Source organism: Nematostella vectensis, chromosome 12, assembly GCF_932526225.1.
Source record: "Nematostella vectensis chromosome 12, jaNemVect1.1, whole genome shotgun sequence".
NCBI lineage: Eukaryota > Metazoa > Cnidaria > Anthozoa > Actiniaria > Edwardsiidae > Nematostella > Nematostella vectensis.
Window position 1 is genome coordinate 1,763,385 of NC_064045.1, and position 25,444 is coordinate 1,788,828.

The 25,444-nt window shown below is 41.4% G+C and overlaps 2 protein-coding genes across 4 annotated transcripts; both read right to left on the reverse strand.

Annotated features, from left to right (window-relative positions):
* Positions 1-2,751: 2,751 nt before the first annotated feature.
* LOC5502880 (monocarboxylate transporter 10) lies at positions 2,752-6,656 on the reverse strand. Its single transcript, XM_032371193.2, has 5 exons — positions 6,162-6,656; positions 5,634-5,819; positions 4,782-5,179; positions 4,035-4,404; positions 2,752-3,615 (listed from the first exon to the last, which is right to left on the reverse strand). Exons 1-5 carry the CDS (start codon positions 6,418-6,420, stop codon positions 3,431-3,433), a joined length of 1,398 nt encoding a protein of 465 aa, XP_032227084.1. The 5' UTR covers positions 6,421-6,656; the 3' UTR covers positions 2,752-3,430.
* Positions 6,657-7,777: 1,121 nt separating this feature from the next.
* On the reverse strand, positions 7,778-11,342 carry LOC116610349. Of its 3 annotated transcripts, none has more exons than XM_048720231.1 (3): positions 11,204-11,342; positions 9,262-10,009; positions 7,778-8,030 (listed from the first exon to the last, which is right to left on the reverse strand). In XM_048720231.1, the coding sequence occupies exons 2-3, from the start codon at positions 10,004-10,006 to the stop codon at positions 7,927-7,929; spliced, it is 849 nt and encodes a 282-aa protein (XP_048576188.1). In that variant the 5' UTR covers positions 10,007-10,009; positions 11,204-11,342; the 3' UTR covers positions 7,778-7,926. The 3 variants fall into 3 exon arrangements, with proteins under 3 accessions (XP_048576188.1, XP_048576189.1, XP_032227076.2); XM_048720232.1 differs by having other exon boundaries at positions 9,216-10,009; XM_032371185.2 differs by having other exon boundaries at positions 9,308-10,009; positions 11,204-11,341.
* Between the last annotated feature and the right edge of the window lie 14,102 nt (positions 11,343-25,444).

A 25,444-nucleotide genomic window follows, 5' to 3' on the forward strand; every position in this document is an offset into this window, starting at 1 on the left:
TACCGAAGTCCAAGGAAAGAGCACCTCACCTTAACAGTGCCATAGTCCCAGGGAAGAGCACCTCACCTTAACAGAACCATAGTCCCAGGGAAGAGCACCTCACCCTTAACAGTACCATAGTCCCAGGAAAGAGCACCTCACCTTAACAGTAGCATAGTCCCAGGAAAGAGCACCTCACCTTAACAGTACCATAGTCCCAGAGAAGAGCTCCCCACCCTTAACAGTACCATAGTCCAAGGAAAGAGCGCCTCACCCTTAACAGTACCATGGTCACAGGGAAGAGCGCCTCACCCTTAACAGGACCATAGTCCCAGGGTAGAGCACCTCACCTTAGCAGTACCATAGTCCCAGGGAAGTGCGCCTCAACTTAACAGTACCATAGTCCAAGGAAAGAGCACTTCACCTTTACAGTACCATAGTCCAAGGAAAGAGCACCTTACCTTAACAGTGCCATAGTCCCAGGAAAGAGCACCTCACCTTAACAGTACCATAGTCCCAGGGAAGAGAGCCTTACCCTTAACAGTACCATCATTACAGGGAAGAGCGCCTCACTTTAGCAGTACCATATTCCAAGGAAAAAGCACCTCACCTTAACAGTACCGAAGTCCAAGGAAAGAGCACCTCACCTTAACAGTGCCATAGTCCCAGGGAAGAGCACCTCACCTTAACAGTACCATAGTCCCAGGGAAGAGCACCTCACCTTAACAGAACCATAGTCCCAGGGAAGAGCACCTCACCTTAACAGTACCATAGTCCCAGGGAAGAGCACCTCACCTTAACAGAACCATAGTCCCAGGGAAGAGCACCTCACCCTTAACAGTACCATAGTCCCAGGAAAGAGCACCTCACCTTAACAGTAGCATAGTCCCAGGAAAGAGCACCTCACCTTAACAGTACCATAGTCCCAGAAAAGAGCTCCCCACCCTTAACAGTACCATAGTCCAAGGAAAGAGCGCCTCACCCTTAACAGTACCATGGTCACAGGGAAGAGCGCCTCACCTTAACAGTACCGTAGTCCCAGGGTAGAGCACCTCACCTTAACAGTACCATAGTCCAAGAGAAGAGTGCCTCACCCTTAACAGTACCATAGTCCAAGGAAAGAGCGCCTCACCCTTAACAGGACCATAGTCCCAGGGTAGAGCACCTCACCTTAGCAGTACCATAGTCCCAGGGAAGTGCGCCTCAACTTAACAGTACCATAGTCCAAGGAAAGAGCACTTCACCTTAACAGTACCATAGTCCAAGGAAAGAGCACCTCACCTTAACAGTGCCATAGTCCCAGGAAAGAGCACCTCACCTTAACAGTACCATAGTCCCAGGGAAGAGAGCCTTACCCTTAACAGTACCATCATTACAGGGAAGAGCTCCTCACTTTAGCAGTACCATATTCCAAGGAAAGAGCACCTCACCTTAACAGTACCGAAGTCCAAGGAAAGAGCACCTCACCTTAACAGTGCCATAGTCCCAGGGAAGAGCACCTCACCTTAACAGTACCATAGTCCCAGGGAAGAGCACCTCACCTTAACAGTACCATAGTCCCAGGGAAGAGAGCCTTACCCTTAACAGTACCATGGTCACAGGGAAGAGCGCCTCACCTTAGCAGTACCATATTCCAAGGAAAGAGCACCTCATCTTAACAGTAGCATAGTCCAAGGAAAGAGCACCTCACCTAAACAGTGCCATAGTCCAAAGGATGAGCACCTCACCTTAACAGTACCATAGTCCCAGGGAAGAGCGCCTCACCTTAACAGTGCCATAGTCCCAGGGAAGAGCACCTCACCTTAACAGTACCATAGTCCCAGGGAAGAGAGCCTTACCCTTAACAGTACCATGGTCACAGGGAAGAGCGCCTCACCTTAGCAGTACCATAGTCCAAGGAAAGAGCGCCTCACCCTTAACAGTACCAAAATCCCAGGGAAAAGGACCTCACCTTAACAGTACCATAGTCCAAGGAAAGAGCGCCTCACCGTTAACAGTACCATAGTCCCAGGGAAGAGCACCTCACCTTAACAGTGCCATAGTCCCAGGGAAGAGCACATCACCTTAACAGTACCATAGTCCCAGGGTAGAGCATCCCACTGTTAACAGTACCATAGTCCCAGGGAAGAGCGCCTCACCCTTAACAGTACCATAGTCCCAGGAAAAAGGACCTCACCTTAACAGTACCATAGTCCCAGGGAAGAGCACTTCACCTTAACAGTACCATAGTCCCAGGGAAGAGCACCTTACCTTTTACAGCACCATAGTCTCAGGGAAGAGAGCCTTACCCTTAACATTACCATGGTCACAGGGAAGAGCACCCCACCGTTAACAGTACCATAGTCCCAGGGAAGAGCGCCTCACCCTTAACAGTACCATAGTCCCAGGGAAGAGCACCTCACCTTTTACAGTACCATAGTCCCATGTCTCTGAGCGGGCTTCCTGTGGTTGGTTTGACGTCACAGGAGACAACCTCCCCGTTCTGTGGGTGTGCTCGTCCCAGACTTCAAACTGCCTCACTGTTAATCTCCAAGCACAGGAAACCCAGTAAAGACGCCAAGGACTAGGCAGGAAATACCAGGGGCCGGTTGCACGAAGCCTGGATAAGTCCTATCCACCTGTTAAATTCTTATCTAGAGGATAAAACTTATCCGAGTGGTTTTATTCGGTTGCACAAAGCCCGAATACAGATATCCAGCAGATAAAGTTATCCGGATGATAGAGGTCCGATTAAATCTTATCCACCGAACAAATGTGAAGAAAAAAACAGAATGGCATCTTTCTTTCAAATTTATTGTCAGAATTTAGATTAATGTTAGACACAGTGAAAGTTGGAACACATGAAAATTTTACAGTTGGTAAATTTACAATGAACTACGAACTAATATGAAGATCTGGCAGGAATGGAAAAAATCTATATATTGCATTTTCTGTCAAGAAATGTCGACTCCCCCAAGACAAGAGGAAGCTAAAACCTTCCCCCTTTGATTAATCCATGATTTACATGCACTTTGCCTCGATAAACTGATTGTTTTCTGGCTTTTTTGTAGCTCTTTCAACGGTTGCCGTTTTGTTTAAAGGAAAACCAGCGCGCGCTTTGCATATTTACAATGGAAACGGGAAGCCATTTATTGGTATTGATGGCGATTCAGCGGATAGTTATCCAGCCTTCTATCCACGCTTTGTGCAACGCTATTTATCCGTCGGAGAACTATCCGCTGCATGGATAGGGATCTTATCCGGTGGGTAGCGCCTATCCGGCAGATAACTTTTTTTTTACAAATATGTTATTCCTATAGCAGTCTAAGCACTTGGATCTTTAGCTTTAGCTTTATCGTAAAATAGGTTTTCCCCGCTGAAGACCCAGGACCCCCATTATCTGGAAAACCATTCGAAGAGCACTTTCGCGAGGTGCAAAGCTACTAAAAGAAGCGCGAACATAAGACGAGACTTATACAACAGTTAACTTCTCTGTTATAAGTCTTCTCGATTCCATTGTCGTGATAGTTACTTCCGTCTGTACGGGCTCCCTGCGGATGAGGTTGATCGAGCACGAGACGAGTGCACTGAGAACGAGTAGTGTCCCACTCATACTAAAACCGGGTGTGTATGTGCCGAACCTGTCAGATATCAAACCTGCAAAATTTAATAGTAAGTAGTAAGGACAGAGAGCAGGCACCAATTCCTTCTTAGTCACTTGTGGTCTGTTATCAATGCTGCGTTCTGGTTAAGATGACCTGGCTTCCCACACCAATAGACTTATACACTACTGTATCTCCCTTCAAAGGTAACCCCACACCAATAGGTATATACACTACTCAGGGCCGTAGCAGGGGTAGGAGCACGTAGGAGGCACGTGCCCCCCCTCCCCCAATATTTTAAAAACAATTATAAGGAAATGACCAGTAGGGGCGTGGCTGTGCCCCCGATTGTTTTCTTAATTTTTCTCTTTAGTTTCCCCCCCCCCCCCCCAATCTTTCGAGGACTGCTACGGCTATGCTACTGTATCTCATTTGCCCGTCAAACGTGGCCCCGCAGCTATTGTATTCCCTTACCCGTTAGAGGTGGCCCCACGGCTATAGGTATAGACACGACAGTTAACCACACTCCATAGGCGTGTCCCCTGTACTTTTCCTCCAGAGACTCAAGAATAAGCAGGTTAATGGCAGTACACGCCAGTCCATCCATGGTCCCGATAGCAATAGCGATGCCCACAAGTTGACTGTACATGGTTGCCCATGGCAACAAGATGTACATGCACCCTAGGAGGGTGTACCCCCCCTGTAGGATGATGAGGGGGTTGATGTGGGGAGAATCACAGAGACGACCGCTGATGATACGCAGGACGCTTGAGGCGAGGCCGATGTACAAGAACAACATCGAGGATTTGTCATCAGTGATACCGAGGGTTTGACAAAACTTGACCTGAGAAAAGGGTGTGTTAGATGTGTGATGGTAAAACAAACGAAGAAACTCTCGACGCACCCAAACAATATCCTTCATCATCAACATCATCAAAATCATCATCATCAACAAGAACTTCACTATCGTCATCATCATCATCATTATCACCATTATTATAATTATAATTATCACCATCATAATCAATGGGCACGTACCTGCTATTATTTAGAAAATTTGATCAAGCAATAAACAGTTCAGAAATATTTATAAAAAGACCTATGTACTAAGGACTTATCATAAGCACTTATTATCATAATCATCATTATCATCATCATATGTTGACCTATGTACTAGGGACTTTATAATTATCATCACCTTCATCATATGTATGCACTCACCAGATGCATTTGCGGATTATACAGCGCGAGGAACACCAGCGCGCTGACCACCAGCAGCAACAGGAACCTGGTGTCGCGTAACATGATCCCGTAGGGACCTCTCTCGGCTTTAGTCCCCTCGTCCAAACCAAGTGACCGTGCGGGAGACTCGGGTCTCTTCACGATTTCTGAGTCAAATGACGAGGTCACGAGGCAGACGACCGCAGTGACGCCCGCGAGGCAAAGAAGGGCCCTTCTCCATCCCACCAGGTCCAGCAGCAGCTGGAGAAGAGGCGCGATCACCATGACTCCCGCGGCGGGACCGAGACATACGAAGCCGACGGCGAGAGAGCGACTCTGGGTGAAGTACTTGGGCACGGCGATGAAGCACGCCGTGTAGACACAGCAGCAGCCGAACCCTGGGAAGAGGGGAGTTTTTAATTTCAAAGACCGTCGATCCGACTTGTGTGTTTTCGGAGGCTGTTAGACTATGAGGCTATGCAGATGAATAGTGATAATTAAATCCGCTACATTTACATTTGACAAACCCATTCACTAGTACACTTCATGATTTATTAAGGTCAGTCCTTGTGTAAACTATCATCATTAATATCATCAACACCAATACCATCACCATCAACATCACCATAACCATCACCATCAACACCACTATCACCACCATCATCATCACCATCATCACCATCACCATCACCATAAACACCACTATCACCACTATCACCACCATCATCATCACCATCATCACCACCACCATCACCATCAACACCACTATCACCACTATCATAATTATCATCACTACCATAATCATCACCACCGTCATCATCATGTCATCACCTGATATTAGCGATATTATACCTGTTATAGTGCTATACGTCAGAAACATGGTGTACAGGCTTGGTGCCTGTGACGTCAGCAGTAACCCTAGGCAACAAATAAATGCTCCCCCCATTGCAGTAATACGGCAGCCATATTGGTCACATAAGCTCGCCGATATCGGAGCCACAAAGAACGAGACGGACATGAACAGGGATCCTACCCAGGCTGAAAAAATTAACAAATCAGCGTTAAATTAAAGCGAAATCATCCAATAATAAGCAGCCTATCGAGGTACCCTCGGGGGTGATTCTGTGATTCTGTGATTCTGTGGTTCGGCTGGTGTTGCTAAGTTCGGGTTTTTGTGGTATGAAGCGGTGGTTACTGCACCGTTTGAAGAGCCATTTAAATTTCGGAATCGTAAACACAACAGAAAATACTTTATAGCCTACTATGATAACAAAGGTACGAAAAGATGAAAACTACCGCAAATATAGGTAGGCTTCCTGTGGGTCTGGCAAAGAAGTAAGCTTGCAAGTCATCATTCAGCTAAACACTCTCGACATATACCTGTCGTGGCCTTGTCTTCCTTGAAATAGTCCAGTAAAACAGGAAAGAGTACTCCATAGCTGAACGAAAGGCCGACCACGATAGTGTTAGACAGCGCCGCACTGAGGCAAACAAGCCACGACCACGCGCAGTCTTGCTGGAAGCGAGGCGAATCACAAAGCTGCCTTTGTGAGTCAGATAAAATACTCGGAAAACTCGCGGAGAAAGCCGCCGGAGACTCCCTTCTGGGACTTGTTTGCTCCACGACGACTTCTTTCATAACTGAGTTTCTGTGCTAGGGCTTCTGTGTTCTTGCTGTTTTTGCAGGTTCGTTTAGGAGAAGTGAGAGTTTCCATTGACGGGTTAGTAGCGTATTTGGACGTGGCAAACCTACGGTGGCAAACCTACTGCATAAGTCATTTTTTATGCGTTTAAGTTTAAATTTGGTGTAACCCCCCTTAAAGGGGAATTGTCTTCTCTGAACGAGAGGATTGTTTCATGCACAATGTTGATACTTTCAAAACCGCCCGTGCTCTAATTGGTGGCATTTTGTTGCGAGACCAGTTTGACCGGAAAATAAAACCAAACAGAAACCACAAGTCTACAAGCCCTAAACCTATGTTGACAATTTCAGCGAGCATAGAGGCCGAATAAAACCCTACCTTCTCCGATAAGGACATATTTTTATCATTTATCTATATAAAAGCTGATTTGCTTTAATGATAATTCAAATCAAGTAATCAAAATGGCATTTTTATACATATGTTTTCTCGTGTGTTTAATTCAAACAGGTGGCTGAAAAAATAACATAAAACAGCACTAACCGCACCCCTCCCTAGCGGGTATTTTTAAAACAGTGACACAGGTAGCCAAAGAAGCCAGTGCTGATGTTTTTTAAACTATTTTGTAATAGCTTGCGAAAGTATCCGACATTTCTCTAGTAGAGTAAAGATATTAGGATATTAGATACTCAAAAAAACCTCACATGCACGACTTTTTGCGGTGACTGATTATTTTGCCAATAAAATACCAATAACTTGATAATGAGAAATTGCCACAAAAAGGGCATCTGCGCAAAAATAATTCAAGATTCGTAATTTATTTGTTTTCTTTTCCTAGGAGTACATATCCCTAGAAACATAGAAAAATAAAGCTTTTCTAATCACTCAAACCCAAATTTTCGTGTTTTTTAAATTAGCGCCCCAACCTGTAATTCAGTTGTATCCTGCAAGAGGTATTTAAACACATCTACCTATATATCTATCTATCTTAAACATAATATGAAACCTCATAAACATGACCAGTGGGCTTAATTCGGGTTAGAAACCTAATTAATCTAAAAAACTAGTCCCCCTTTGAGCCCGCGATCACCTTGACACCTCTCGTGCGTGATGCTTTCCGTAGTTTTCTTTTCGTTTGAGTGTAAAATACAAAGCTAATAAAGAAAATATAAATATGCAAAAGCCGAAATAGACTAATCTTACTGACAGATTAATCAAGATAACCTTAACAAGAAAAAAATTGTTTGCGAAATTGCGCCCTAGTATCCTTTTAGTCGAATATAGAATCAGATTTTAACAAGGACGTAATAGTTAAGGTTTTAGCGCTTAAAACCTCACATACAAAATTAGTCCTCACAATTTTTCCATCGTTTAATTCACATATACAATACATCAATAAACTAAAAACAATCTCTCGAAATGCTGCCTACAACCTTTGAAATTATATCTTTAAACTATTTCTTCTTTGCCCTTGCCATGCTGTTTTCTGGAGAATCCCAGAAGTCCTAGCGGGCCTGTGCTGCCCTCAAACACGTCCATAAGCCGCAGTAGTTCCGCGCATGCGTAGAAGCATCATTTAGTAGAGTCAGTCTTTCGTTGTTTTCTCCGCCTAGAGTAGGACAAAATCAAGGCATTATAAGATATGTGAATACAACAAAACTGATCAAGTTAAACGAGTTTTATTGATTTGGTGCCACCAACCGAACCAATTCTTGCTAGCCTATCTGTAGTTTTTTATTCGGCGAGAAATCCCGGAGTTGCTATATTGGCCATTTTGGACGCGGAGGAGTAGGACGACCCTTGGTCTGAAAAAAGCGCGTTCGAATTTTTCAAAATGGCGACAAAATAGCGAGCTTCGGAGAGATAAAACCAAACGCCTTGCGGTTGGCTAAATACTTGCAGTAAAGTACACTTAAAATCGACAAAACCAAAGATTCCTGTCGACTTTTCCAGGAGATTCAACAAGGGGATAAAAATACTATAAAATACAAGTAGGTTTGAGTTAGGTAAATGATTAAAATAAGCGTACAGAGCCGGGTTCCTAGAAATCAGGTTAACGCTAACCAAGGAATAAAAGCACTTTTTATCCAATCAAAAGTCGAGATAGCCGTATTTATCCCTGGGTTAGTGCTAACCTGCTTTCTAGGAACCGGCCCCAGGGAGCTCTGCTCGAAATAGCTGTATTCGATTGCTTTTATTTCAACAGGAAAGAAACGTTTTCATAGAATTTTAAGTTCGATCCGAAATTATAATCGATAGGTAATAAATTTTCAGTTTTGATGCACAGTTTCTTCCATGTATGAGATATTTGCTTCTACGTTTGGGCTGTTTATAAGATCTTCGTAAAAACAGAAATGGGAAACTAACAAGGAAATTTAAAAAAAGTATTCCCCTGATGTGGAATACGAAGGCTGCCCATCTAATTACTCTTCTCCCCCTGATGTGGAATACGAAGGCTGCCCCATCTACTTACTCTTCTAACCCTGATGTGGAATACGAAGGCTGCCCCATCTACTTACTCTTCTCCCCCTGATGTGGAATACGAAGGCTGCCCCATCTACTTACTCTTCTCCCCCTGATGTGGAATACGAAGGCTGCCCCATCTACTTGCTCTTCTCCCCCTGATGTGGAATACGAAGGCTGCCCCATCTACTTACTCTTCTCCCCCTGATGTGGAATACGAAGGCTGCCCCATCTACTTACTCTTCTTCCCCTGATGTGGAATACGAAGGCTGCCTCATCTACTTACTCTTCTCCCCCTGATGTGGAATACGAAGGCTGCCCATCTACTTACTCTTCTCCCTCTGATGTGGAATACGAAGGCTGCCCCATCTACTTACTCTTCTCCCCCTGATGTGGAATACGAAGGCTGCCCCATCTACTTACTCTTCTCCCTCTGATGTGGAAGTACGAAGGCTGCCCCAACTCAAGGAACGGTGGGTACTCTGTCCTCTTCCCCCTTATATGGAAGTACGATGGCGTCAGATCAAGATACGGCGGCTGCTCTACTGCACGTCGACCTCTGATATGGAAGAACGCGGGCTCAGATAAATCAATCATAGGTGGTTGTTGCGTGCGCTTTCCCCTTATATGGAAGTAGGCTGGCGTTAGATCGAGGTATGGTGGTTGTTCCCCGGATAATCGCTTTCCCCGGATGTGAAAATAAGCCGGCCCAAGATCAATAGGTGGATTCTTTGTACGCTTTCCTCTTATATGGAAATAGGCGGGGCCTAAATCAAGTGGCGGCTGTTCGGATGACCGCTTTCCTCGAATGTGGAAGAACGAGGGCTCAGTCAAGTCTATGTAAGGTGGGCCCTCCGTTCTTTTTCCTCGAATGTGAAAGAAAGACGGCTCTCCAAGGTCAAGGTAGGGTGGTTGCTTAGCAGTACGTTTGCCCCGGATGTGGAAGTACGCAGGACCACTCAAGTCCAACGGCGGTGCATTGTGGGTACGCTTCCCCCTTATATGGAAATAAGCAGCGGGGGATAAATCTATTGGTGGCTGCTTGGAGTCGCGCTTCTCGTCCGAGGCCCCCTCGACTGCTAGGACTAGAGCGAAAACTGGAACAAACAAGTACAGCCGCATTTTCTGAGAACAAAACAAAAAGTAAAACAGTCATTAGCTATGATAAAAGAATGAGTTGAGTTAATTACTTAGCGGTCAAGGGTAACAATACATAACTGAGCTGTGTTTATGTTCAAGTACAAGCAAGTTCACATGATAAGTATGTCTTAGTATTCGCGTCTAGTTGCGCGCCTTGCTCCGAAGAGATACATATACATATACATCAAATCCATGCATCCGTCCACATTTCTGGTGCATTTTACCTGAGCACAAGAACCTTGGCTCTTCTTATTTATCTTGCCGAAGAACATTTTGATCAAAAATTTATAATAAGGCTTAGAAACTCACTGCGAAAATCTTTTCTTGTTTAAACCGCGTTACTTGAAATAATCTCGTCAAGAAAGATTCAAAAGTGCTTCGTACAGTAATATAGAAAGCGTGGGTTTTGACAGTAGGTCACTCAATTAATAAATAGGAAATCTACCAAGACAGTCTGTCATGAGGGGAAACACGTTGATTACGGTGAAAAGGCCTTCAGGTCTAATACATATTGGTTTTCATTGGTGGCAATTTTTTTTTACAAAAAGAGGATGTTTCTCACACTTTATCTTTTTTATCTTTAGGGACATTAACCTAAATATGGCGAATTGGACTTTACAAAGGACAGCTGCAAATAATCACAAGAGATAGTAAAATAACAAGATGGATTCTCTCCATTTTGGACTGATTAAAGACGTTTTTAAAACACACCCTCTTTGTAACAAACAAGAGAATATAGCGACTTTAAAAGATATCAATGCTCTATCTCTTTTTATATCATTCTCAAATAAATTCACAGTATTTTGAATTTGTAATGTTCTACTATTTCTTTTTTCCATGTTTTAAATCTGCGTTGATTTTTTTTTACTATCGTAGTTCATCAAGGATGTATAACTTATTTGGTCAACACGTAATCAAAATATTTAAAAGAAATCGCTACTTTTTACGCCAAAAGAACGTGATAGCTTAACACCGGATAAAGGTGAAAAAATGGAAAAGTCGACAATGGGAGCACGAGGAAAAGAAAGAAAATCGCCTTCCCCAGAGGACATCCCCCTTATCGGTGTAATCAGAAAATTAGTATGATCTGTTTTGGTGGTTTCTGCTTTATTAAGCGTTCTTAATCAGATTTAAAAACACAAGCTCAGAGAAAATGCAAAGACGTCGTTTGACATTTACCTTCAAGATTCTGGTGAAGATTCCTCTTCGTCAGGTAGAACTTTCTCGTCGGTCCGGCTCTACGGCGATGTGAACTCGTCTGCGAATCTTCAACTTATATCGCTTGCACAGTTACATCCAATTATCTTCATTCTCACTAATGACACCCTTGTTTCCTAACAGTTCTCGTCTTAAACATGTCACTGATAACAAAAGCCGGTAGAAAAGTAGTCCTTATTTACTCATTATGGACCGGGAAACCATTTTTTAATGAACTTTTGTCGCATAGTTTGTTTAATCTGTTAGGAAATCGATATTAATCAATTAAAAAATCCCGTCCGGTTCATTTACGCGATTTTACAGCATTAGCAAGCCTAAGCACAGAGTCTATAATGGGTGTTTGGCGCGTGCGCAATTCAGCGTCTATCACATCTACAGCAATGTGGATCCGCGGAGAAAACAAGTGGGGAAATCGCATGGAATCAGGATGAGGGAGAATCACCCGAACAGGACTTAGGTAATAAAAGATGCTCGGATTGTGAAGAGCTTTTGTGGACGCTATAAACACACGCAAGTGGATATTTAAGGAGTTTTTGGTCAACATTTGTACATGCTCCCCGCTAATCTCTCTAAAGAACGATAAAGTGCTTATGCACTACGTTAAAACTAACTTAGTGTAAGGGTCCACCCAAAAAGCATGACGCAAATATTTCTTAGTTGTTATTATCATTATTTTTTCATTTTATTTTTTCTAGAATTGTCATAATTTAGCTATCTTCAAAACTTCTTAATACTCTGAAAACAGACTTCCTAACACATTTACCAACAAAAGAAGTAAAGCATTGCAAAAAAAAAACTTGTATTATGAACGCTTCACGAGTTGTGATGATAACGACTTTGGTGGCAAACTACAAAACAGTTTTTTTAAAAAGAAATGGCAAAAGGTGTTCAAAGATCTTCTATATATTTTAGAATCGGTTTCATCAGTTCTTACCCACGCCGAAATTTGCCTAAAGGAAATATGGAATTATCCTGCATAAGGCCCAATTATTCCGTGGTAATTAATGTTATAGCAGGTGGTGTATAGTCAGGAAAGAGACGTCGAATTTCGCTGACATGAATCTAGATTAGAAAAGACAGCAAATAAAAGAGGCGAAATAAAAATGAATTCTTTTTTAATGCACGTTTTGATCACAGAATCACCAAAAAGGCATGGAATTTTGGCGTGAATCGCCAAAAAAAAATTTTTTCTTCTTATTATTAATAGAAATTCAAAATAATCATGATCTAGACAGCACAACTCTGAAAAAGAAAAAAAAAGAAAATTGATTTAAATTGTTGCTGGAAAAAATTATGATCACACGTATATCCGGAATTACGATATTTGTCCCGTTAGGTTACCCTTATCTGTGCAAGGCGCCTGAGGCACCCGCGGATTAATAAAGGACAATGACTAGGTTGCTAACCATTAGCACAGCTCGTCTATCGGTGGCTCGACAAGTGCTGATGGGGTTCTAGAGTATGCCCTTACAGCTATGGCTAGTTATTATGATGGGAGTTTTTGTAATACTCGAGCGCAATTACACATTAAAAACTTTTATTACAACTGATATTTAAAATTCTTTTTACAATTTTGCGATGCAAAAATCATCATGAGGATCAGGTTTCAAACTGTTTTATATTTTTGCAATGCAATATACTTTTTCTCGGTTAAAATTACAGTACTTGGGAGACCTGTCGTTTTATACCATCATCAAACAGGCGTGCGCGTTCTCCCCTTCAAAATTTTGTAAACAATAGAACACACATGACAGCAACCTCTAAAATTGATTAAATTACCTCATAGCATTTCCGCCAAAACGTGCCCGTTTGAGCCTCTCTTCGGTGTAAAACCACAGGCCTCCAGATTATTGTATTTCTAATCGCGAAAACGTATATGTTTTCAAGATAGATGCTTCCTTATTGGTTGTTATATACATCACATTTCTATGAAGAACCACACCGTATCGTAATTCAAGCTTCAAGCTTTCCTTTATATGTAGATAGACAAGATGACGTCATCAAAAAACGCGCGTGTGTGTTGTTGAGTGTCGTCTTCTGCGGGATGTTACGCGGGATGTTATGCGGGATGCGGGGCAGGAGACGCGGGATGCGGGACGAAGGCCACTTGGCACGGGATTCGGGATACAGGACGTGAGGAACGGGATGCGGGATAAGGAATTCGGGAGTTTTAAGGACGCGGGAAGATGATAAAAGACACGGTATACGGGATAAAGGACGCGGGGTAGATGATAAAAGACACGGTATACGGGATAAAGGACGCGGGGTAGATGATAAAAGACACGGTATACGGGATAAAGGACGCGGGTAGATGATAAAAGACACGGTATACGGGATAAAGGACGCGGGTAGATGATAAAAGACACGGTATACGGGATAAAGGACACGGGTAGATGATAAAAGACACGGTATACGGGATAAAGGACACGGGACAGAGGATAATGAACACGGTATACGGGGTACGGGAAAAGGGACATGGTATACGGGATAAAGGACACGGGACAGAGGATAATGAACACGGTATACGGGGTACGGGAAAAGGGACATGGTATACGGGAAAAAGGACACGGTATACGGGATAAAGGACATGGGAAACGAGATAAGGATAAAAGAACACGGTATTCGAGATAAAGGACCAGGGATACGGGATAAAGGAAACGGTATGCGAGGTAAAGGACACGGTATACGGGCTCCGGGAAAAAGGACACGGTATACGGGAGAAAGGACGCGGTATACGGGATAAAGGACATGAAACACGGGATAAAAGATACGTGATACGGGATAAAAGATACGGGATGATAGACATGGGATAGTGGATGACAAGCAAGCTATAGCATGTCTATTGCACATAAGATTTTAGTTCTTTAATAACTCGATAAAATACTCTAAGACTATGTACAATGCAGAATTTATTTCAGACATTTCACATCAAACAGATTCGTGTTTTGGCGTCTGCTCCTTCTGGCACCGGACAGCCTACAAACAAAAACTAAAGTATGAATATGTTCATGGCATCTAGTAGTAAATCTTATTGAAGGCGCGGCTACCTCGGTACCTGAGCCGCCACACTGAAAACTCCCTCTCCCCCCCCCTCCCCCAGAAAAATTAGGTCAACTTTTTCAGATTACGTACCCCCACCCCCCCAAAAAAAAATCCTGGTTACGGGCCTGTTCTCTCACATAGCATAGCATAGCACATACAAGCGTTATCTTACATAGAATAGCACATACAAGCCTTATCTTACATAGAATAGCACATACAAGCCTAGGATAGCACATACAAGCCTTCTCTTACATAGCATAGCACATACAAGCCTTCTCTTACATAGCATAGCACATACAAGCTTTCTCTTACATAGAATAGCACATACAAGCCTTATATTACATAGCATAGCACATACAAGCTTTCTCTTACATAGCATAGCACATACAAGCCTTCTCTTACATAGCATAGCACATACAAGCCTTATCTTACATAGCATAGCCATACAGGCCTTATCTTACATAGAATAGCACATACAAGCCTTATATTACATAGCATAGCACATACAAGCTTTCTCTTACATAGCATAGCACATACAAGCCTTCTCTTACATAGCATAGCAAATACAAGCCTTCTCTTACCTAGCATAGCACATACAGGCCTTCTCTTACATAGCATAGCACATACAGGCCTTCTCTTACATAGAATAGCACATACAAGCCTTCTCTTACCTAGCATAGCACATACAAGCCTTCTCTTACATAGCATAGCACATACAAGCCTTCTCTTACATAGCATAGCTCATACAGGCCTTCTCTTACATAGCATAGCTCATACAAGCCTTCTCTTACATAGCATAGCACATACAGGCCTTCTCTTACCTAGCATAGCACATACAGGCCTTCTCTTACCTAGCACATACAGGCCTTCTCTTACATAGCATAGCACATACAAGCCTTCTCTTACATAGCATAGCACATACAAGCCTTCTCTTACATAGCATAGCTCATACAAGCCTTCTCTTACATAGCATAGCACATACAAGCCTTCTCTTACATAGCATAGCACATACAAGCCTTCTCTAACATAGCATAGCACATACAAGCCTTCTCTTACATAGCATAGCACATACAAGCCTTCTCTAACATAGCATAGCACATACAAGCCTTCTCTTACATAGCATAGCACATACAAGCCTTCTCTTACATAGTATAGCACATACAAGCCTTCTCTTACATAGCATAGCACATACAAGCCTTCTCTAACATAGCATAGCACATACAAGCCTTCTCTTACATAGCATAGCACATACAAGCCTTCTCTTACATAGGATAGCACATACAAGCCTTTTCTTACCTAGCATAGCACATACAAGCCTTCTCTTACCTAGCATAGCACATACAAGCCTTCTCTTACCTATAGCACATACAAGCCTTCTCTTACATAGCATAGCACATACAAGCCTTCTCTTACATAGCATAGCACATACAAGCCTTCTCTTACATAGCATAGCACATACAAGCCTTCTCTTACATAGCATAGCACATACAAGCCTTATCCTACCTAGCATAGCACATACAAGCCTTCTCTTACATAGCATAGCACATACAGGCCTTCTCTTACATAGCATAGCACATACAAGCCTTCTCTTACCTAGCACATACAAGCCTTCTCTTACATAGGATAGAACATACAAGCCTTCTCTTACATAGCATAGCACATACAAGCCTTATCTTACATAGAATAGCCATACAAGCCTTATCTTACATAGAATAGCACATACAAGCCTTATATTACATAGGATAGCACATACAAGCTTTCTCTTACATAGCATAGCACATACAGGCCTTCTCTTACATAGCATAGCACATACAAGCCTTATCTTACATAGAATAGCACATACAGGCTTTCTCTTACATAGCATAGCACATACCGGCCTTCTCTTACCTAGCACATACAAGCCTTCTCTTACATAGCATAGCACATACAAGCCTTCTCTTACATAGCATAGCACATACAAGCCTTCTCTTACATAGCATAGCTCATACAGGCCTTCTCTTACATAGCATAGCTCATACAAGCCTTCTCTTACATAGCATAGCACATACAGGCCTTCTCTTACCTAGCATAGCACATACAGGCCTTCTCTTACCTAGCACATACAGGCCTTCTCTTACCTAGCACATACAGGCCTTCTCTTACATAGCATAGCACATACAAGCCTTCTCTTACATAGCATAGCACATACAAGCCTTCTCTTACATAGCATAGCTCATACAAGCCTTCTCTTACATAGCATAGCACATACAAGCCTTCCCTTACATAGCATAGCACATACAAGCCTTCTCTAACATAGCATAGCACATACAAGCCTTCTCTTACATAGCATAGCACATACAAGCCTTCTCTTACATAGTATAGCACATACAAGCCTTCTCTTACATAGCATAGCACATACAAGCCTTCTCTAACATAGCATAGCACATACAAGCCTTCTCTTACATAGCATAGCACATACAAGCCTTCTCTTACATAGTATAGCACATACAAGCCTTCTCTTACATAGCATAGCACATACAAGCCTTCTCTAACATAGCATAGCACATACAAGCCTTCTCTTACATAGCATAGCACATACAAGCCTTCTCTTACATAGGATAGCACATACAAGCCTTTTCTTACCTAGCATAGCACATACAAGCCTTCTCTTACCTAGCATAGCACATACAAGCCTTCTCTTACCTATAGCACATACAAGCCTTCTCTTACATAGCATAGCACATACAAGCCTTCTCTTACATAGCATAGCACATACAAGCCTTCTCTTACATAGTATAGCACATACAAGCCTTCTCTTACATAGCATAGCACATACAAGCCTTCTCTTACATAGTATAGCACATACAAGCCTTTTCTTACCTAGCACATACAAGCCTTCTCTTACCTAGCACATACAGGCCTTCTCTTACATAGCATAGCACATACAAGCCTTCTCTTACATAGCATAGCACATACAAGCTTTCTCTTACCTAGCATAGCACATACAAGCCTTCTCTTACCTAGCTCATACAGGCCTTCTCTTACATAGCATAGCACATACAAGCCTTATCTTACATAGCATAGCTCATACAGGCCTTCTCTTACCTAGCTCATACAGGCCTTCTCTTACATAGCATAGCACATACAAGCCTTATCTTACATAGCATAGCACATACAAGCCTTATCTTACATAGAATAGCACATACAGGCTTTCTCTTACATAGCATAGCACATACCGGCCTTCTCTTACCTAGCACATACAAGCCTTCTCTTACATAGCATAGCACATACAAGCCTTCTCTTACATAGCATAGCACATACAAGCCTTCTCTTACATAGCATAGCTCATACAGGCCTTCTCTTACATAGCATAGCTCATACAAGCCTTCTCTTACATAGCATAGCACATACAGGCCTTCTCTTACCTAGCATAGCACATACAGGCCTTCTCTTACCTAGCACATACAGGCCTTCTCTTACCTAGCACATACAGGCCTTCTCTTACATAGCATAGCACATACAAGCCTTCTCTTACATAGCATAGCACATACAAGCCTTCTCTTACATAGCATAGCTCATACAAGCCTTCTCTTACATAGCATAGCACATACAAGCCTTCCCTTACATAGCATAGCACATACAAGCCTTCTCTAACATAGCATAGCACATACAAGCCTTCTCTTACATAGCATAGCACATACAAGCCTTCTCTTACATAGTATAGCACATACAAGCCTTCTCTTACATAGCATAGCACATACAAGCCTTCTCTAACATAGCATAGCACATACAAGCCTTCTCTTACATAGCATAGCACATACAAGCCTTCTCTTACATAGTATAGCACATACAAGCCTTCTCTTACATAGCATAGCACATACAAGCCTTCTCTAACATAGCATAGCACATACAAGCCTTCTCTTACATAGCATAGCACATACAAGCCTTCTCTTACATAGGATAGCACATACAAGCCTTTTCTTACCTAGCATAGCACATACAAGCCTTCTCTTACCTAGCATAGCACATACAAGCCTTCTCTTACCTATAGCACATACAAGCCTTCTCTTACATAGCATAGCACATACAAGCCTTCTCTTACATAGCATAGCACATACAAGCCTTCTCTTACATAGTATAGCACATACAAGCCTTCTCTTACATAGCATAGCACATACAAGCCTTCTCTTACATAGTATAGCACATACAAGCCTTTTCTTACCTAGCACATACAAGCCTTCTCTTACCTAGCACATACAGGCCTTCTCTTACATAGCATAGCACATACAAGCCTTCTCTTACATAGCATAGCACATACAAGCTTTCTCTTACCTAGCATAGCACATACAAGCCTTCTCTTACCTAGCTCATACAGGCCTTCTCTTACATAGCATAGCACATACAAGCCTTATCTTACATAGCATAGCTCATACAGGCCTTCTCTTACCTAGCACATACAAGCCTTCTCTTACATAGCATAGCACATACAAGCCTTCTCTTACATAGCATAGCACATACAAGCCTTCTCTTACATAGCATAGCAAATACAAGCCTTCTCTTACCTAGCATAGCACATACAGGCCTTCTCTTACCTAGCTCATACAAGCCTTCTCTTACATAGTATAGCACATACAGGCCTTCTCTTACCTAGCACATACAGGCCTTCTCTTACATAGCATAGCACATACAAGCCTTCTCTTACATAGCATAGCACATACAAGCCTTCTCTTACATAGCATAGCTCATACAAGCCTTCTCTTACATAGCATAGCACATACAAGCCTTCCCTTACATAGCATAGCACATACAAGCCTTCTCTAACATAGCATAGCACATACAAGCCTTCTCTTACATAGCATAGCACATACAAGCCTTCTCTTACATAGTATAGCACATACAAGCCTTCTCTTACATAGCATAGCACATACAAGCCTTCTCTAACATAGCATAGCACATACAAGCCTTCTCTTACATAGCATAGCACATACAAGCCTTCTCTTACATAGTATAGCACATACAAGCCTTCTCTTACATAGCATAGCACATACAAGCCTTCTCTAACATAGCATAGCACATACAAGCCTTCTCTTACATAGCATAGCACATACAAGCCTTCTCTTACATAGCATAGCACATACAAGCCTTCTCTTACATAGCATAGCTCATACAAGCCTTCTCTTACATAGCATAGCACATACAAGCCTTCCCTTACATAGCATAGCACATACAAGCCTTCTCTAACATAGCATAGCACATACAAGCCTTCTCTTACATAGCATAGCACATACAAGCCTTCTCTTACATAGTATAGCACATACAAGCCTTCTCTTACATAGCATAGCACATACAAGCCTTCTCTAACATAGCATAGCACATACAAGCCTTCTCTTACATAGCATAGCACATACAAGCCTTCTCTTACATAGTATAGCACATACAAGCCTTCTCTTACATAGCATAGCACATACAAGCCTTCTCTAACATAGCATAGCACATACAAGCCTTCTCTTACATAGCATAGCACATACAAGCCTTCTCTTACATAGGATAGCACATACAAGCCTTTTCTTACCTAGCATAGCACATACAAGCCTTCTCTTACCTAGCATAGCACATACAAGCCTTCTCTTACCTATAGCACATACAAGCCTTCTCTTACATAGCATAGCACATACAAGCCTTCTCTTACATAGCATAGCACATACAAGCCTTCTCTTACATAGTATAGCACATACAAGCCTTCTCTTACATAGCATAGCACATACAAGCCTTCTCTTACATAGTATAGCACATACAAGCCTTTTCTTACCTAGCACATACAAGCCTTCTCTTACCTAGCACATACAGGCCTTCTCTTACATAGCATAGCACATACAAGCCTTCTCTTACATAGCATAGCACATACAAGCTTTCTCTTACCTAGCATAGCACATACAAGCCTTCTCTTACCTAGCTCATACAGGCCTTCTCTTACATAGCATAGCACATACAAGCCTTATCTTACATAGCATAGCTCATACAGGCCTTCTCTTACCTAGCACATACAAGCCTTCTCTTACATAGCATAGCACATACAAGCCTTCTCTTACATAGCATAGCACATACAAGCCTTCTCTTACATAGCATAGCAAATACAAGCCTTCTCTTACCTAGCATAGCACATACAGGCCTTCTCTTACCTAGCTCATACAAGCCTTCTCTTACATAGTATAGCACATACAAGCCTTCTCTTACCTAGCTCATACAAGCCTTCTCTTACATAGTATAGCACATACAGGCCTTCTCTTACCTAGCTCATACAAGCCTTTTCTTACATAGTATAGCACATACAGGCCTTCTCTTACCTAGCTCATACAAGCCTTCTTGCACTCTTCCATTGTGTGGAAATTATTCGCATTGCCTCCGCATCCCCCGTAGATAAAGTCCTCGCACTTGCCCGACTGAGAGTTGAAGAACACTCTGGGCATGGCGGCACGACAATCGCCGACCTTCTTGGGTAAAGTACACGCGCTATTTCCAGAAACAGCCGCGGACGAACGGCCCATTGACAGACCTATTAAGACAACAGCTGAAGCAATATTAGAGGTCAACTTGAAGACAATGGATAGTTTAGACCTGACTAACTGATATTGAATGAGCTAAATACAAGAAATGTGTAGCTCGCTCCTAGGCTGGAGTCCATTGTGTATAATAAAGTAGGGGATAGAACAGCACAGTACAGTACAAAGACATCCGGTAAAGTGATTACAGGTTTTTGTCGCAAGGTCCGTATTAACTGTCATAACAGGTAGGTTTTCTATTGGCAATACTTAAAAGTATTTTGAAAATCCGGAATATAAAAACAGGGTATGAATATAATATGAAAAATATATTAAATTATTATTTTATCATTATCACTATTATTATGAACTCTTATTACTACTAAACTATTATCATTATAATTATTATTACTATTTTTATTATGCTGAAAAACATCACTTTGAGAGCCAAAGAAAATAATCTCATCTACTTGCAACGCATTCACATTTTCAAGGGGGGATAAACTAGATGGCTACTTTAATTTTTCTGATGTGGTCCTGATCCAAAAGAAGTCTCTGGATTAATTGAACAAGATTCCTTTATATATTATGTGAAGTAAACTCACTATAAAAAACCGTATCATCACGTCCACCATCATCATCATCAGTAGTAGTATTTTAGATGGATGTTATTCAATTTTTTTTACGCAGTCAACTAGTCTCTTCCAATCTGCCTATGACGAGAAAAAACGCACCATAAGATCGAGGTACATTCTTTACACCATTATCTTAATGAAGGGCGTGTTTGTATGATAAAGAAGAGCTTTCTTAATAATGACGTCAAGCCTGAGTTTTCACCAAATTCTTAGAACATACTTAGAACATTTCCAGGCTCAGATAGCAGCAAAATATTGTTTTTTTCAGTTGGATAAGCACACCCGTAATTATTGTAGTTATTGATTATCTCCGCGTTGGGTATTTCATTGCCACTATGTCATCACGTCATCTAATTTGTTTACGTGCACAAGTCCTAGCTTTTCGCTAGAGGGTGGGCTTGGCTCAGTAACAAAGGGGGAGGGGGGGATCTTTTTGTTACATATGACTTTCTGGCAGCCCAAAGGGGGGGGGGGTTAAACCCCCTAAACCCTCCCCCTAGATCCGCTACTGTTATTACCTATCAGTATTGGGATAAATTTTGTGTTTGCAGTTTCAGTTATTTGTCCGGAAATGAAATTTGGCATGTTTTCCAAGTCGTTCAAACAATACAAAAAAGCAAGCGATATAAAAAGTTTTGAAACAGTAATCGTAAAACAGTTTTAGATAACTTTTTAAATATAAAAAAACATCCAATTTTAGTATACGATTTTAATAGTTTATTCTAAGGTAAATCCATAATCAAGAAATTATTTTAATTTGAATCACAGTAAAAAATTTTTTTAACTGTTATACTTGTTGCATGAGCCACATGCATGCCTCGCAGTGCTATTTTTATACTCACTGAAATGTAAACTGGTAAATGCTCAAAAACAAGAACGGCTCAGGGTCAACTGAAAGTTAGACGCTCTTATAAAAAAAGAGTGCCCTTAGATTGAGTACCCTCTACTCGTTTTATAAGAACTTTTCTTATAAGAAAGTCCAGCCTTTTACCAAATTCTAACAAGTGGAGAACATGACGAGGCACAAAGGCGCTTTCTTAGTCTGGTGCGTTCTAAAATGCAAAATGACATTATAGCAACCTTAAATGTTATTGATCATCTGTGTAATTCTCTTCCTAATAATTCATTGGATATCATATTTTTTATATACGCTAGACTTTTTAAATTTTAAAAGAGCATCGTTAATAAGAACATTTTCTGCTTAAAATGCTCCAAAATAAAAACGGCCCAACAACTGAAAATTATAAGCGTTCTTATATAAGAAAAAGAGTGTTTCTTAAAATGAAATAACGTTTTATGGCTAATTTTAGTTTAAAGGTAGAAACTTTAAAGTATCAACAAATTGAGCCAACCTGCCAGAAAAACCAAAGCGATAGCGGCAATTGCTTGGTAACTGAAACCAGACTTTGTCTTGTGAGACTTCATCTCGATAACCGCGCGCTAACGACAACGCCACGACCGATTTGAGCGTGATCTGTATGAGCGCTCAGCCAAATAAGCGCTTTGCACGTTCGGTTATGCAAAAAGCCTGATTTAGCAATGTTCCAGCCATATATGGGCTAGAAGTGACGGCAGAATGAATTAGATAGGAGAGACAAAGGCTGCATCTGCGTAAAGGATGCCAGCTAGGTAAATAAACACGAGGGGCTTGATTGGAGTTCGTTTGATGGTGTTGTCTCAGCTATCCTCTGGAGAATTTTCACGATTATTTTGAATAAAATATTGAATCATAGCTGAAAACATGCAATTCAGAGGTTATTGGTTCTTTTCCCTTAAATACCCTTAGACCTAATGCGTATTACAACCAAATGTTTCTATTTCATTTTCCTTGGTTTTGACAAACCAACATTCACTAGTTTATCCCTAAATAATTTGAATCTTGAATAATTTGAAATCCCACTTGAACCTTTTTATTAATTTTTTTATTTCAAATTTCTTTTCTATATCATTGTTTTAAGGTGTATAGCATTTTGAAAAAGACGAAATGAAAAGGGTCATGAAGTGTGGATCACGTTTTCCTGCCGCCTGGGAAATCATAGTATACTTGTTAAAAAGTTACGTAGCCAGTGCAATCTTCCAGCTAGTATTGTTAACTGGATAATAGATTTCCTATCTAACAGATCTCAGCGTACTAAATTTGCATCAGATTGTTACTCTGAGTGGGGCCCAGTCCCCGCCGGCGTTCCTCAGAGTACGAAATTAGGCCCTTGGCTTTTCGTATCAATGATCAATGACCTAGATATAAGCGCGCTTCAGTGGAAATATGTGGACAACACCACGGTGTCAGAGGTAATTGCGAAAGGCAGTGACAGTCACGTGCAGGAGCTAGTTGATAAAGTGGTAGAATGGTCTTGTGATAATAGAGTCCAGCTAAACGCAGACAAGTGTAAAGAACTCCGAATTTCTTTCGCCAGACAGGAGAGAGATTTCACTCCGATAGGTGTAGAAGGTAAAGAGATAGAGGTGGTCACCAGTGTAAAACTGCTGGGTCTTACGTTAACGAACAACTTAATTGGAACGACCATGTTACTGAGGTCACGAAAAAGGCTAGTAAAAGGCTCTATTTTCTAACACAACTAAAAATAGCTGGCGTTCCCCAACATGAGCTAGTATTATTTTACACGTCATGCGTTAGATCCCTTATGGACTACGCCGCGCCAGTATTTTATAAAAGCCTTCCTCAATACTTCAAAAATGAGTTTGCGCACCTTGAAAAAAGGGCAGTATCAATAATAACATCAGGAAGGTGTAAATTAGCGAAGGATATTGACATCAATCCGATCTTTGACCATCATAATTTACTGTGCAGCAAGCTTTTTAATGACACTATTAATAATCCTAAACACAAGTTAAGTACTCTTCTGCCGCCTGTAAATGATCACTCCCGATATGCTCTGCGACACCAGCGCCGTTTTAATGTTCCAAGACTTCGCATAAAAAGGGCTAGTAATACTTTCATATTCTCCATGATCAAACAACTTAGGCTGTAGTTATATACATTTTTATCATATATTTTTATAGGAAGTAATTATATTTTATCATAATAATATTTATAACTATTGTCGTATTTAAATTTTTCATATTATTTTTATTTTTTTTGTACATAATGCGTAATTCAGCCTTTTGGCTGCAATGCATATTTTTAATAAACTATCTATCTATCTACCTACCTACCTACCTACCTACCTACCTACCTACCTACCTACCTACCTACCTACCTACCTACCTACCTACCTACCTAACTACCTACCTACCTACCTACCTACCTACCTACCTACCTACCTACCTACCTACCTATCTATCCAATCCCGTCTCTCGTATGGTGTTTACCACAGGGATACCATTCCTGAAACTAGGGCAGGGTTAGGCATTGTTTTACAGCTCGAGAAGACCGTGATGGGGCACTCCCTCATTTTGTCATTCCCTGGTTATTCCAACCGTACGATAATCTAAAGTCCGATATAGTATTTTGTTATAACCTGGTTATTCCAACCGTACGATAATCTAAAGTCCCATATAGTATTTTGTCATTTCCTGGTTATTCCAACCGTACGATAATCTAATGTCCCATATAGTATTTTGTCATTCCCTGGTTATTCCAACCGTACGATAATCTAAAGTCCCATATAGTATTTTGTTATTCCCTGGTTATTCCAACCGTACGATAATCTAAAGTCCCATATAGTATTTTGTTATTCCCTGGTTATTCCAACCGTACGATAATCTAAAGTACCATATAGTATTTTGTCATTCCCTGGATATTCCAACCGTACGATAATCTAAAGTCCCATATAGTATTTTGTTATTCCCTGGTTATTCCAACTGTACGATAATCTAAAGTCCCATATAGTAATTTGACATTCCCTGGTTATTCCAACCGTACGATAATCTAAAGTCCCATATAGTATTTTGTCATTCCCTGGTTATTCCAACCGTACGATAATCTAATATAGTATTTTGTCATTTCCTGGTTATTCCAACCGTACGATAATCTAAAATCCCATATA

What these genes read in the sequence shown, in the direction of transcription:
- LOC5502880 (XM_032371193.2), bottom strand. Translation starts at nt 6,420, where the DNA reads ATGAAAGAAGTCGTCGTGGAGCAAACAAGTCCCAGAAGGGAGTCTCCG. An exon ending in ATAATCCGCAAATGCATCTG is followed by an intron (nt 4,405 to 4,781) that starts GTGAGTGCATAC and finishes CCCTTTTCTCAG; the next exon opens with GTCAAGTTTTGTCAAACCCT. An exon ending in CGTGGGGCCACCTCTAACGG is followed by an intron (nt 3,616 to 4,034) that starts GTAAGGGAATAC and finishes TAAATTTTGCAG; the next exon opens with GTTTGATATCTGACAGGTTC.
- LOC116610349 (XM_048720231.1), bottom strand. Translation starts at nt 10,006, where the DNA reads ATGCGGCTGTACTTGTTTGTTCCAGTTTTCGCTCTAGTCCTAGCAGTC. An exon ending in TCCACATCAGGGGGAGAAGA is followed by an intron (nt 8,031 to 9,261) that starts GTAAGTAGATGG and finishes GTCCTACTCTAG; the next exon opens with GCGGAGAAAACAACGAAAGA.